Raw genomic sequence first — 15,796 nt, forward strand, 5'->3', positions numbered from 1 at the left:
ATCCATTCCTTAATGTTATCCTCTCATTGCTTCCTTCATCTGCCCCTCTTTTCTCTGGTACCATTCCCTGCAGGAAAGAACGAGCCCTTTGGGATCTCATTATATGATTGTATAGTCCTAACTTGCGTTTTACTTTTTACAGTAGTCAGAAGTTCATCATGGGATCCAATCGCCATTGTGATCCTATTTCAGATTTCCAAGGTCTTAATATGGTCTTTGTTTGTGATGTCTAGAATCCTTCTGTAAAATCTCATGCTTACAGGAATGTTGCCATGATCATGTAAAGCATCAGTCTGATTTTTACGCTGAGAGCTAGGTCTTTGTTTTTCCAAAGTCTTGAACTTTGCAAGTCCTACCATGGACTGTGCAATTCTAGCCAGTAGTTTATTTTCTTGGTCTGAAACATTAGCTCTGAGCTATTTAAAACAGACAGATTATATGCTAGTAACGGAGAAAAGAGTCATGATGAAATTGTTGTTTATTTTTCATAAAAAGTCTTTAAGTAAACAAAATATAAAGGAACTGCTACACTTAGTGCTATGAGCTCTATTCATCTCATATTTTGCCCATTGATTTAATAAAACTTTATAAGAAATAGCATACGACATATAAATACAGTCAGCTACACAATCTCTGCACTTTTAATAATCCACAATAATAATCGCAGATATCTTACCAAGTCTATCTGTGTTGTTTCTAGGTATGTCTGATCAATAAGCTCAGGTTTTAATGTCAATTAACTTACATTTTCTAACTTAAAGGTCATTTAATGTGCTTGTATAGCAAAGTTGTATTCTCAGTCTCTTGGGTTCTCTGGTAACAATCTAGATTTTCTTTAGTGAAATATATTTCCCTTTCAATGAGATCTTTTTAAAGTGTATGAAAATAATTTTAGAACCTTTTTTTACACATTTTTTTACACATACTGTTATAGCTATAAGTAGGCTACCATTGAAAATTGTTTTTGCTTATTTAACATTATGAGTAAAAATTAATTTAAAAACATTTGTACAGTGACATTGTGATCATATTGTATGTTAACTAATTCTTCACTTGTATTTTTGGTAATTAGTGGGAGGCATACTGACAAGCTCCCTTTATTTCCTTCCTTTTGTATGATACATGTGGGAAACTCAATGTATTCAGAGGCAAAATTCTTATTACCAAATTAAAATTTCTGATTTTTACTACGGTACATCATGTGTCTCCAACTCTACCATTGAATGTATTGTATGAGCTTTTCTTATTAAATAATTCCAAGGTAATTCTCAACCTTATATTCTTGTAGGTAAGCTACTTTGAAATTTACTGTGAGCGAGTTCGTGATCTGCTAAATCCAAGCAACAAGAATGCTCTTAGAGTCAGAGAACACCCACTGCTTGGACCTTATGTGGAGGACCTGTCAAAGCTGGCAGTGCAGTCCTTTGAAGACATCAATAATCTCATTGATGAAGGCAACAAGGCTAGGACAGTGGCAGCCACCAACATGAATGAGACAAGTAGCCGCTCCCACGCTGTGTTCACCATTATATTCAGTCAGCGGCGCTATGACCCTGATACTAAGATTGTTGGGGAAAAAGTGAGTTTGCTGTCATGTTTTTTTTTTGTTTTTTTTTTTTTTGCAATGAAAATTTTTGCAATGTTAGTTTATAGAAATGATTTATTTTTTTCTCATGAAAAAGCTGCACTTTATTCAAGGAGTTCCTTGTTTTTCCAAGGGCTCCTTTTCGTACATAACTCCTCCCGCTGTAGCCATATTGTAGATATTGTTTAAAACACAGTAAGCTTTGAAATTAAATATTTTGTACCTATTTTTATGAGAACTACTTAATCTAACTTGCAGGTGAGTAAAATAAGTCTTGTGGATCTGGCTGGAAGTGAGAGAGCAGACTCCACAGGGGCCAAAGGCACCAGGCTCAAAGAAGGTGCTAACATCAATAAATCTTTAACCACTTTGGGTAAAGTCATCTCTGCTTTGGCTGAAATAGTAAGCTCTCTTTTGTTATTTGATCGCTTACAAATATTCTCAACTTTGTCAAATAACTTTTTTTTTTTTCCACTATTTAGTATTTGGCTTCATTGCACTAAGTTATTAGACCTTATGATGTAAATTTATCTGCAGCAGTAAAAAGTAATTTTCGAATTTCTGCCAATTCATAAGAATGTAGTATTAGTAGTACATTTCATTGTTGGATATACTTAAACATTCTTTTTGAAGTAAGGCTAATAGTGCCTGTTCATTTTATTCAAAGTGTCCAGTGTAATACATCTCTTGGTTCTGTAACAGATGTCATCGTTCTAATTGTAAAACACACTGGCATGACACATCTCCTGGTTCTGTGTGACACCTCTCCTAGTTAATGTGATAAATTTTCTGGTTCTCATTTGACACATTTTCTGGTTCTCAGTAAAACCTATCTCCTGGTTTCCAGTGTAATACATCATCCGGTTCTCAGTGTAACACATCTTTTGGTTCCCAGTGAGAACTCAAACTACTTTTTTAAATAACTAAAAGATTTGTTTAAACAAGCTCAATATAAAGAGGTTCAATCATTGAAAGCATATATTGATAAACATCCTGCCTTGTAAATGGAAAAATTTACTATGTCCTTATTTTTTTTTTATATTATAACTTATCGTCTTCTTGTTTCATACTGTCTAATTATTTAAGCACCTTTTAGTGTTCATATAATTTGATTTTAATAATTAGATCTGATGATCATTAGAGCACAGTGCCATACTAATATTTTATTTTCAAGTAAATAATTCATCATCCTTTTATAGATTCATTTTTGCTTTTAAATTCTGTTGTATTAGTCGATCAATTCAATGCAGTTGTTTGTCCGAGCACAGTGGCTTAATAATATTTCATTACTTCTGAAAATTTATTTTGCAATTTTCTCTTTGGTATTAGTTAATCTCTGCAGATGACTAACACTTGAGTGGCAGTGTCATTATTCACCTCTCTGACTTTGCTCATATGTTAGGAGCAGTTTTGAGCCTTCCTTCTTGTCCTTACAGTAGCCTCCTATGTTTCTTTTTACTTTCTATGACAGTGGTTAGCTATGCAGCACTCATCTGTCTTATCCTATATCCTATGTCAATAACCATCATATCCCTTCATGGCCTTTTGCTTAATTTAAGGGGTGGTAGTCCATTTAATATATATTCTTCTTTTATTGATTTTAAGGGAGCATGATCTATACAATAATCTATAGAAACTATATTAAAGCATCTTATGATAAAGATACTAAGTTCATTATGTTAATCAAAGGGATCATAATTTCTTTGACACAATAGTTTCATTATACGGTCAATATTTTCATGCTTACAGAGCTCAATGGATCCAAAAGTAAGATACATAAAAACATGGAATGAATGTCTTGCTTAGCTTTATTTTTTTTATTAAATGCTGTTTGTATTGTTTGTGTATTTCATTTTCAATAAATGTTTGCAAAAAATGTATTCATGTAGCTATCGAGGGTCATCTGATATTTTGTGTAAATGTTTTTTGATTATATAAATTCACTTTTCATTTCAATGAATTCTCTTTAAGTTTTAATATTTTTGAGAAAATGGAGCAAAAAAAATATATATTGAAGTTCATTTGAATATTTCACATATTTTCTGGAGATTCTACTCTCTTAGTAAACACTTTCCGCTCTTTCAAGAGTTTAACTGAGTAAAGTAAGAATGAAAGATCAGAACATATCAATATGTTATTAAATCATGGCAAATTACAGTGTAGACAATTTATGGAAAGAAATCAAAGAGAGCATGAAAGAAAGCATATAGATAATTGAATGAGAATTCCAGCTGAATATCTCTGGCTGCTCTAGCTCACAACCTTCTTGTGTTTGACCACATATTCTTTGTCTTCTTAAAAAGAGATTCAAAATGTAGTACCTTGCACAGCCACTGAAGGTGAAGAAGAAGCTTAGAGTAGTCCCATGTGTCATCAACTTAAACCTTGTTCTGTGAAGTAACATTCAATGCTAACTAATTTGATTAGAAATCTTGGAAACTTACTAAATTGTCTCTGTATCTACAAAGTGTCACAATTTACATTTTATGTTTTTTATTTTTCTTTAAATGTTGTAAGTGTATTCCAAATACTTTACTCTCAATTAGTTGTATGTTTTCTTAGTTATAAATGTACTTGTTATTTACCTATTTTTCTTTTCACTCTTTTGTAAAATTACGTTAAGAAAACCTAATTGTTGAATGTATTGTTCTGTTCTAGTTATATATTGGTCTTTTGTTGTAAATATTCTTCATCCTAAGCAACTAAAAGTAGAAATCATACAAAAAGAAATAAAATAGTTGCATGTTTCTAATGAATTGCTGTCATGCGAAACAAGGATTAAGCTCATTGTTTCAAATAATCTTAATTGCAGTGTATAGTTTAGTCATTAAATTTGGAATTTAGTTTTGACTGTATGGAATGTAAAATCCTTAGTAAACTTTTAGTTTTTAAAACATTCACAGCTGGAACTTTTTATACTGCTATTGATCAAGTCTGCTTAGATAATTTGTAAAGTTTTGAAATAAATTATGAAGTAGTTTCTCTGCTATTATTTAAGTATGAGCTCTTGTTCCTTTCTAAGTCTTTACAGTTTCTATTTCTCAGCTGGGATGTTCACAGTTTTTATATTTTATATATTGCATTCACATCAATTAGTTAATGGCATGATTTGAATCATAAATTTTATATTTACAATGACTTTATAGGATTTCTTGTAGGGCACTGGTGGTATTGAGTAAAGCATGCATTTGTAAGCATTCTGTTTTGAATTGTACTGAATTTACTGGTCCTTTATTTTAGGCCAAAAATAAGAAAAAGAAAGCAGACTTTATTCCCTACAGAGATTCTGTGCTGACTTGGTTACTGAGAGAAAACTTGGGTAAGTTGTAGACAGTGGTTATACCAACTGTCCTGTTGCCTTAATCAGTGTTTCTTTACCTGAAGTGCACTGACCACATCTGGAGGAAGTATTTTATTTAGTACAAATATAACATGATCTGTTCATAACTTTTTTAACTAGTGGTTTCTCCATTTGTGTTAGTAGGTAAGGAAACAAAATAGCAATCTTTTTAAAAAGTTAAATTCTCAAATTTACTGTGCCATCTTTATTGTCAGTACAATAGTCACAGGCTCATTCTGTGGTGTCTCTATAATAGTTATGCTAATTAAGAAAAGCATCAAATTTACCTTGACTGTGTTTACAATAGAACAATTAATTTATGGTTAGTAAATACGTCTTACCAAATTGATTGGTCCTAGAGTTATAAAAAAAACTTTTTTTTACAAATACTTAAGTTTTTAACTCTCTTTGTGCACAATTTAATTTTAAGTACATCTTACTATGCTTAGGTGGAAACTCAAAAACGGCTATGGTGGCAGCACTGAGTCCTGCAGACATCAATTATGATGAAACACTTAGCACACTGAGGTGAGTCAGATTTTTTGTAATTGTTGGACAGCTACCTAGCTAATGGGTGATAACCTTCTTCACCAGATTGCTGTATTGCATTTGGAGCTTAACTAAGGCTATCATTACATATTCCAGTTCCTCTCACTAAATCTGATGCAATAATTAGGCTGTACCTTTATTATTCCAAGCATTTTGTAACTTTTTTTTTCATTAAACCTTAATACTGGCAGTTAAAAAATATATTCAATAGACTTTTGTTTTTTCTGAATCCTTAATTCATTTAGTCATCCTGGTTCCTATTGATTTTTCTCTTGTGCATGAGTCATTCAGTGCTTTATTGATTTTGTATGAGGCTGAGATAAATGAAGCACAATGGGGTATTTAGTACACAAAATGTGGGGGTTTGTCTAGGTGAATTATAAGACAGAATATGTCCTAATAGGTGAACCGTTGTAATAAGATTCTAATTGTTGAAATGCTGTTGAAAGGCTTAGAAGTCAACAATTATTTTTGATTTAAGACTCTTTTTTTGTTTTGTGTTGAGCTAGTGAAATTTTTATCTTGGTGGTCATGTTTGTCATAAAATTTCCCCCTTTTTTGTTACATTCAATACTAACCTATTACATTTAATACAGTGCAACCTACATTGCATTTAAAATGAATAAAAATCTCCTGTGCAGTTTAACACATGAGGACTTGTGTGAAGTTGAACTACATACTAGCAACAGTATTATTAATTAACAAAAAGTTGTGTGAGACAATTCACTTTTTGCATCTATCAATTACTTTCCATCCTGGTGGTACTGTAGTTATTTAATATCTGATGCAGTATCAGTCTAGACTAGCTTCTGCCCTTTACCCTGACTATTGACAATAGTTAGCTCACACCTCACAACCAGCTGTAATATTAATAGAAAATTTACTAGTATAACTTTTACAATGTCCAACACATCATTTGTTTGACTAGATATGCTGATAGAGCTAAACAGATCATGTGCAAGGCTGTGGTCAATGAAGATCCCAATGCTAAACTTATCAGGGAGCTTAAAGAGGAGGTGGCAAGGCTGAAAGACATACTTACAAGTGAAGGCATTGAACTGGGAGAAGGTAGGTAACACTGTTGATGGTCAACATTTGAAAAAAATCATTGCTAGACTAAACAATATTGTATGTATTGATAGTGTGAAAACAAATTTTGTGTTCGGTATTGTCTTGTTTTCAGTTTTAAATCCAAAGATTGTATAGATATTTACGTAACTTTTATATGGTCTTTTAGTTTACCTGAAATATCATTGACTCCTTTAGCACAAACATTGTCTTTTTTAAAGTTCTTAAGCAATCTATTTTTGAAGACTTAGTTCTGCTATGTGTCTTTCAATCCAGCTTATCAAAGTTTTACATTCTTTTACAGGTCAAAGTATGCAGGAGTACTTAGAACAGCGTGGCAGATCAAGGTCAAGGAAAGAGTCTGTGACACTGGAGGGTGGGGATGATGCCCTAGAGAGACTGAAGGAGACAGAGAAACTCATTGCTGAACTGAACTTGTCATGGGAGGAGAAACTCCACAAGACAGAATCTATAAGAAAAGAAAGGTGAGGGAAAAACATGTTATATTCTCCATATCCAGAGCCTGAAAATTGCTGGTAACATTATTTATTTCATTCTGTAACTCTTAACAACTTTTATTGTCAAGCTTAGAAAGCTTTTTCTTTCCAATAAAAGTTATTTTCCTCTTTACTTTCTGCCTAGCTTCATATTGGTATTACTTGACCTTCATAGTACACAGGAATTATATAAACTTTTATATTTGAACAGCTTAGAAAGAAATCCTCAAACATGTTCATAGTTCTAGGCCTTACTTTTGTTTTTGTGTAGTGGCTTGTAAGCCAATATTTTTTACAATTCATTAAATATTATCAGGTTGTCAAATAATTTTCAAAACTGAATTAATTACATAAGATTTTGACGTAGCTTCATCCCTAAATAAAATTTGATCAGATAAAACTATGAGTAGCTTTAACATTAAACCTAGAGTATTTGTTAAAAAGAATTGACCTTTATATTTCCCTACAGAGAAGCACTTCTGGCTGAGATGGGTGTAGCCTTAAAAGAAGATGGTGGAACAATAGGTGTTTTCTCTCCAAAGAAGGTAACAGATACAACTAAAGACTAAATGTTTGGTCTTTTTAATTTTTTTTTATTTGACTTTTTGTTTATCTATATTTTATTTTATTTTGTTTACATACTGAATATTTCTTTTATATTTCATTAGTCTCCACATTTGGTCAACCTGAATGAAGATCCACTCATGTCAGAATGTTTGCTTTATTACATAAAGGAAGGGACTACTAGGTAATGGATGTCCTTATAATGTTTTTGTGGTAATCTCTAGAAGTTGATAGCATACTGTATGCATGCATCATTAAAAACATAAGTTGATAAATAATAATATTGGTACTTAAATATTGACTCTAAATATTATAATAAACAACAATTCTTACCATAAACCCTAAATGTAACTCACTGAAACAAAATTATGCTAATACCCTGGTGCTTATTCTGCCCTTATTCACTTATACTGAACCTCCAATAGTCTAACTAAAATCTATTCAACAATGGAATAACTTTTTTTTTTAACGTCAACAACAGTTTTGAACCAGGACATTTTATAAATAAATCCTTGTCCAATTGTTTTGAGTAACCCAACTCAGCCAAAGTGTCCTAGTCATGGTTGTTAAGAATGCTGATGAAAACAATTTAAATTACCAAATGTTTTCTGGCACAGAAAATTATTAGAAAATACATACTCTATGTTAAACCTTTTGTAGCCTAATTTGCTTTCAGTTCTTTTTTATGTTAAATTTGACCAGTGTATTGACTTCTATCTTCTCATAATTAATGAAATATGTGTACAACTATACAGTGTAATGTATGTAATTCATGTCTTTGTTGTAAACTATTCAAAGAGTTGGGCTCCATGATGCAGAGAAACCTAATGATGTGCAGCTGAGTGGATCCAATATATTGGAAGAACATTGTCTCTTTGAAAATATTGATGGTCAGTTTCTAGTTTCTTCTTCACTTTTTTTTTTCTCTTTGACAAGAACATTTTAGTTTAGAGAATTCTGGCTTACAAATTGTGAAATGGTTTATTTATAGTATTAAAGAAAATATTGTGTGTATATTTTATTTGTGAGATTAATCTTTTTGTTTCTTACAGGTAATGTGACTCTAATACCATGTGAAGGTGCACTCTGTTATGTCAATGGCAGGCAGGTGACGGAGCCTGTCAAGATGAAGACTGGTGCCCGTGTCATTCTTGGGAAACACCATGTCTTTAGATTCAACCATCCTCAGCAAGGTAACTGCATTGGATCTAATATTTCTCTTGAAGATGATAGGTATTGTAGGTTGATGTAGAAAAAAAAAAAAATTTTAGCACTTTGAGCAACTGTGTTACTTGTTAATTTTAGGTACCCAATTAGAAATGTTAAAATTTTATATTCTATGTAAAGTTCTGACCAGGTAGATGAGAATTTTTTGGCTTGTCATTCTAGTGTTTAAACAATCATTTTGTGCCTATCATTTAACACTTAAAACAAACTATTTTTGATGGTATAATTACATTTAAAAATAGGTTGATCAAAGGGAAATGAAAGTCTATAGTGACATAAAAAAAAGGTATAAGAAGATAACGTTTTATTAAAAACATTCTTATTAATTTTTTTCTTTAGCACGAGCCAGTCGAGCATTGATGAGTGAGTCCATGATAGAATCTACAGATAACCCAATCAGTAAGTATTATAATCAAAGTAATGATTGACCAATGCTTTAGATATCATTTCTGCTATGATGTGACAATATATTAGTAGTGAGTTGAGTTTGAAAAACAGTCATTTCTGTAATGTAACTTATCTGCAGCTGAGCCAGTGGACTGGACATTCGCTCAGCTAGAGCTGCTGGAGAAACAGGGAATAGATCTGCGTAAGGAAATGGAGAGTCGTCTCATGTTGCTAGAGGAACAGTATAGAAAGGAGAAGGAAGAGGCAGACCTACTGTTTGAGCAACAAAGACAGGTAATTGACATTTTTTATATGCACATGTACATATGCAATATTGTATTTATTATATATACTTCTTTTTTTGTCAAAATATATATATATATATATGTATTTTAGAATACACGCTTATAATATTTTTTGTAAAATTAATATTAAATTTCACTATTTTTATTCAATTTGCTACTACCTGAATTTTAATTTTAGTAATAAACAATGAAAGAAAGTCTATTTTTATTCAATTTGCCACTACCTGAATTTTAATTTTAGTAATAAACAATGAAAGAAAGTCTTAAACCGTTTTCACCTTTTTCTAAAGGCCTCATTCTCTATTTCTATAATAAGGTGCTATCAAGTGTGACCCCAATTAATATTTTCGTATTATTTAAGCTCAGTGCTGCACTAGTTTAAAAACTCCAGTAAAAAGCACAAGATTACAATTGTACCTACTGCAATGAAGTCATTCATTATCACTAAAAAAAAATGTTTCATTAAAATACACAAAACAATGTATAATAAAAGAACAAAAAACAAAAATGAAAAATTTCCACTCAAAAAGAAGAGTAATGTAACTTAATTTGTTCTTTTAAACATGACTCATGAGAATGAAATAAAAACTGATTTTAGGACTATGAGAATCGCATCCAGTCTCTACAAGAACAGGTGGAGAGGCACTCGATGATCTCCAGTGTGGCTACTACCAACATTTTTGAAGAGGAAGAGGAGGAAGAAGGTTAGGCTTGAAATGAATCCACCTCAAAGTTAGGATTAGGTCCCCTACATTTTATTCTCAGATAGAATCAAGTGTTTTTTTTATGGATTTGTAGAGTTTCAATTAGTTGTGTACAATAAACTATTTCAATTAACAGAAGTACATTGGAGTGACAGAGAGAAAGATTTGGCTGCTTGGGCTTTTAGGAAATGGAAATATCATCAGTTCACATCACTTCGAGTAAGTAGTTAGTTCATTCTATATTCATGTCACTTTGATGTCCAAATCATTTTTTATTTAGATAATTGTGATACTGGTTATTATTATTTGTCTAGCTAATAGATCTAGCTGTATGATATTTATTTGATCAGTCATAATTTCCTTTCACTATTTGAATGCTCTAATAATGTACCTCACCAGGATGACTTATGGGGGAATGCAATTTTCCTGAAAGAAGCCAATGCTATAAGTGTGGAATTAAATAAAAAGGTACCTGAAAGATTTCATCATTATTCTTTCCGTAGTCATAACTTATTATTATTTTTAACATAGTTATTTCAATATAAATTACCTTCTATGAGACTGAATAATATTGGGGTTACTTTGACTATATTAATAGAAATTGCTGGACCTAAGCCATGAGTGAAGTTCAGAAAATGTTAAGGTTTCTTACAAGTCCTTAATGTTTATGGAGATAGTGACGAAAGGTTCTTAGTTTCTTTGGCCAGTGCATATAAGAGCCACATTGCTTGAGCAATAATTATTATTGCTTTGCTCATCAGCTGTTAGGTACTTCTTTCAACTGACTCAGAATTGAAATGTCTTTTAATCCCAGATTCACTGATGGGTATTTTCTGTTCAATCCATTTTTTCAAACAAAAAAAAAAACATGTGAAATTTTAATTTTTTTTTTTAACTCTTAAAAACCGTAATTTTTTTCTCATTCTACCGGAATTATTTTTTTTCCCCACAATTTTTATCACAGAAGCCTTTTTATAAACGTCATACTGTTTTTTCTGTTTCTTAAAACATTGACCTGTTATATAAAATTTTGTTGGAAATTGAATTTACTACAAGATAATTTATCTTTCAATGTTATAGATAGTCACTGGAAAAAAAAATTAGGTAATTTCAGAGATGAAAAATTTTTTTTTTTTAATTTGATCTTTAAAAACTGACTTTCTAAAGTAAAAAAAGAATATTCCAACAGTCCTCAATCATTATTATTGTATGAAATATTAAACTCTATCCAATTATTGCCCCCTTTCGTTTACTACTTTTACTAGATCTAGGGATGAATAATTCACTATCAGACTCACTTGAGTCTGAAAATCGCTTTCATTGTAACTTTCTAGCTCTAGAATCTCTATCTAACTCTAAGTCTAAGTCACTCATGTCACTATCATTCGTAGTCCTTAAGGGACTGCAGGCACGGCATGGCCTAAATTGTGCCGATGTGCCTCAAATCAAAAAATCAAATCAAAATCACTATCATTCGTATCTAAAAAGATATTTAGAGCCTGATCAGCAGTAAAACGGCAAGAAGGCCTGTCAGCCATGATGTCTGACGCAAAAAAAAATAAAATTCACAAGTCACTTACAAAAAAAAATATTTAGAACAATAAAAACAGCTTAGATCAACAAAGTATCAGAAGAAAAAAACTTTCAAAATGGCCGCTTTAGCGTTTCCTTAAACCATTTAAGGGATTAAGAACGTGGATTAGAAAAGAAAAAGAAGTAAACAGGGAAATAATGATCGGACGCTGGAAGCGTCATTACGTTAGCACAGCCGGGAGACTGGTCGCTGTCAGCGTCATTACGGTCTTGAAGAGTTAATGAAAAAAAATCCAATTTTTATTATTTTTCCATTTTAGTGCGAGCTAAGACTTAATTTGTTTGAACATGCCCATATCCAGTATCTATTTACAAAGTTCTAGTGATATAATTAAAAACCACCTTGTTTTCTCTAAATTCTAGATCTAGAGCTACACTTTTGTATCTAGATCTAGTCATTTGACTCAGACTAGATAGATAAAATGTCTTGATCTAGATCTAGATTTTTAAATTTCAATACTTCTAGTGTATATAGGTAACATTATTAAAGAAAATACTAAATATAATAAATTTTTACATTATATAAAAAGAATTTATCAATTTTTTATTTTGGTTACCACAACATGCAGGTTCATAAATGTGGGTGTGGAAAATTACGTACAATTTTTGCTAAGTCTGTTCCCATGACTGCAGATTAAAAATAGACATTATCTCTACAAGTATATCACCCTCAAGAATAAGATTTGAATGAATCCTATTGACTCCTAGTGGAGCATAGGGCTGCAGCAGTAGTTCACCATTGAATTCTGTCCTGGGCTATTTCCCCTCATGTCCATCTTGCAGTCTTGCTTCTTGTTCCACTTCTTGATCTACTGTAGACCAACAGCAATATGTAGAGATCATTTTAATACACACAGTTTTGAAGAATTTTAGCTTATGTGACTTTTGCTGAATTACCTCCACAGGTCCAATTCCAGTTTGTTCTACTGACTGACACCCTGTACTCCCCCCTTCCTGCTGATCTATTGCCTGCTGAAGAACGAGATGACTCACGCCCTTTCCCCAAGACCATTGTTGCAGTGGAGGTTCAGGACACAAAGAATGGAGCCACCCACTACTGGAGCCTGGAGAAGCTACGGTAAGAAGTGTAACCATGTTGCCACACCTGACACATCCCCCCTTTTTTTTATTCCTTTCATTTTTTATGTTTGTTGTCAATGAAAGCTTGTCTTTGTCCATCCACAACTTCACCATCAAATAGTAAAGCTGATCAGAGAACACTTACGTAGGTTCATTTTCAATCAATGAAGAAATATTATTTCTTATGGTTGTTTCTCTTTCTAAAGGAAAGAGTTTGTCAACAGCTTAATTTTAATTTTTTTTTAATGCCACAGTATTTTGAAAATTTAAAAACATCATGCTTTTCAGTTGTCTTGTCAGTTTTATGTTTTTTTTTTCATTTTTTTTGTCTTGAAGAAAACAAAGTTCCCTAGACTTTTTAGGAATGACAGCAGGGTAGCCATTTTTGCTGTTAAAAATAACTATTTTATACCCATGTGAAATAGAAATTTTATTTGTTATATTTTCTAGTATTTAGGACTATTTGTTTTAAATCACTTAGAGCCTGTTCCTTCCTGACAAGTCATTAATTTGACATTAATTGTACTTTATGATGGATTATTTTTAGTTTGTTTCAACACACTTGCTTGAGTTTCAATATCTGCATTAGTTTGTTTTTTTTTAAGGGAGAAGGGAGGAAACCTGCTGCTACATTGCACAGGCTCTCTCCCTTTAAAAAATAACTTTATTTTTTGTTAGTAAGAATGAATGAATGGTTTGGTGGTTGATTATTGATTGTTCTGTTTTGTTTTATTTAAACTCACTGCTAAATATGTGCTCATTTGGTTCATGGAAGCATGAGTGTGCCTTAAGATGAACAAACTTCACAAATTAAACAAAAAAAAAAATTTTTGAGTCTTATGTTTTAGTATCTCGCACATGTTTTTTTTTTTGTTTTGTTTTTTTTTTTATAAAACAAATTTCAAGAGATTTTTTATGGTCTTCCCCCACCACTTTTTTTTTAAACCATTGGCTCCACTCAGGGAGAGGTCAGTCTGACTTTAACCTTTGCTTGGCATTTTGATGTATTTTTTTTTCCTTTAGTTAAGTCAACTTTCATTTTCAGCAACAATAAAAAAAAATGTGTCAAAATTTTTTTATTTTTTTTATATTCCCTTGTTTGTTTACATTCTCAAACAAATTTTAATATGGCCTTCTTTGCTCTTCTTATTCTTATTTTTACTTAAAAAGGCCTTTTTTTTTATATAAAACTTTTAATGTTATTTCTAACACGTGTATAATGATCTTTTTTTTTTCAAATTTAATTTAGTGCTAGCTATATTTTTTTTTTCTAATACAAGTTTTGAAAGCTGCCAGTTGTCCTACTTAATTTCTATTTTAGGTATTGTTTAAAAAAAATAATTTTTACAAATAATGGTGTTGTGCTATAAGAGATGATTGTTCACGCCAAGAACTAACTCTTAAGATGTCATGTTATTACTTAAAGTGACACAAGCAAGATGTGTGTTTGTTGTTATGTGTCAAGTTAAATTGTTGTGTTTTTTTTTTCTAAACTAAGGCAAGTTTAATAATTGAAAAAAAATAAAATAGCTTTTAATAGATATACCTCTATATGAGATAGATTAAATTAAGATTTATTTAGGAAAAAAATTTTTTTCGGCTTTAACTCACAAGCAGGTTTTGTTTTTGTTTCTCCTATACTGCTGCCTACTGGAACCCACCCCCTCCTTTTTTATATTATAATTATCTGATATATCTGTCCATTTTTTATTGTTTTCAAATTTATGAATTGTAACTTTATTTTTTAATTTTTTTTTTCTTTCCTACAAAATTGTAATATTTTTGGGTACATTTGGCTATAATTTTTCTTTAAATAACGGCATTGAAATTTACACAATAAAAATAAATTACAATATTTATTTGTGCCTCTCCAATCCTGTCCTCATTTATGTCCGGGGATTTGTAGGCACCGTCTGACGCTGATGCGGGAAATATACAATGAAGACCTGTCCCCAGACACCCCAGAGGCTAAGCAGGATATTTTCCACTGCCTCTCGGCCTGTGGGCAACAAAATGTTTTTAATTTCCGCACCCTCATTCCTTCAAGGTCAGGGAAATTTGCATATTATTCATGTTCCTTTTTTGTAATTCCTCTGTGAAGTCATTGCTGTGAAATATTTGTGTCTCTGTATTTTTTTAAATTGAACTTCAGTTTCTTTTTGCTTTTTTTTTTCATTGTTACATTTTTGTGTTTAGTTTGCTTCCTTATTTTGGCTGTGAGATTTGATGTTGTCATGCCTGCTAATTATTTAAAGTAAAGAATGTAATAGATTGTTAGCTAAAGGAGACAGGGTTCATTTCCTACAAAATAGTTACATTTTGTCTCTTGAACATGGAATTCATACATGCACGATTGATCTTTGTCATTCTCCCTTTGTTATCTGTTTTCTACACAGTGAAGAGTTTCTTTTCAGGCAACATGCAAAGTCTTCCAACATTCTAGTTAAATTTTACTTTTATGTTTGCTGTTGCACTAAAACACTTCACTTTCTCCAGGGCACCTATGGTAGACCTAAGGCTTTAAACAATTTATTTATTTTTTAATATTCTAGCTTTCAAGAAATATTTTTTTAAAATGATTCATTCACTAATTGCATGGCTTTTACAATGTTGCTTTTTTCTAGTTAGCATGCAGCTTATATTGAAATTGTATCAAGAAATACAGAAATATGTAACACTAAGATTTAAAAGAATTTTTTTTTTAGTGTGTGCATTTATTGTCTAAATTATAAGATATTTGTCATTTAAAAATTTGGAAAATTTAGAAAGATACACATATTCTAATTTTCTATGTCTTGATCTTTACACAATTAGAAATATCAAACATGTTGACTTTGTATCTTACATATCTAATTGTTTGCTATATAGTGAGGCACAGAAAAATTGACATAGAAATA

General features: G+C 31.4%; 1 protein-coding gene across 17 annotated transcripts in view; it reads left to right on the forward strand.

Annotated features, from left to right (window-relative positions):
- The window catches only part of LOC106057456 (kinesin-like protein unc-104), a 77,391-nt gene that overhangs the window by 35,714 nt on the left and 25,881 nt on the right, over positions 1-15,796 (forward strand). For 13 of the 17 annotated variants that reach the window (XM_056007362.1, XM_056007365.1, XM_056007363.1 and 10 more), the window contains 18 exons: positions 1,289-1,579; positions 1,844-1,987; positions 3,335-3,352; positions 4,826-4,904; positions 5,375-5,453; positions 6,403-6,542; positions 6,847-7,027; positions 7,509-7,584; positions 7,708-7,787; positions 8,402-8,493; positions 8,656-8,796; positions 9,170-9,229; positions 9,357-9,511; positions 10,121-10,226; positions 10,363-10,445; positions 10,626-10,694; positions 12,725-12,897; positions 14,806-14,946. In XM_056007362.1, the coding sequence (XP_055863337.1) occupies positions 1,289-1,579; positions 1,844-1,987; positions 3,335-3,352; positions 4,826-4,904; positions 5,375-5,453; positions 6,403-6,542; positions 6,847-7,027; positions 7,509-7,584; positions 7,708-7,787; positions 8,402-8,493; positions 8,656-8,796; positions 9,170-9,229; positions 9,357-9,511; positions 10,121-10,226; positions 10,363-10,445; positions 10,626-10,694; positions 12,725-12,897; positions 14,806-14,946 (2,108 nt within the window). The remainder of the gene's footprint in view (positions 1-1,288; positions 1,580-1,843; positions 1,988-3,334; positions 3,353-4,825; positions 4,905-5,374; positions 5,454-6,402; positions 6,543-6,846; positions 7,028-7,508; positions 7,585-7,707; positions 7,788-8,401; positions 8,494-8,655; positions 8,797-9,169; positions 9,230-9,356; positions 9,512-10,120; positions 10,227-10,362; positions 10,446-10,625; positions 10,695-12,724; positions 12,898-14,805; positions 14,947-15,796) is intronic. The other 4 variants (XM_056007375.1, XM_056007376.1, XM_056007370.1 and 1 more) reach the window with 3 other exon arrangements.

This window comes from Biomphalaria glabrata, chromosome 13 (assembly GCF_947242115.1).
Source record: "Biomphalaria glabrata chromosome 13, xgBioGlab47.1, whole genome shotgun sequence".
Lineage (NCBI taxonomy): Eukaryota > Metazoa > Mollusca > Gastropoda > Planorbidae > Biomphalaria > Biomphalaria glabrata.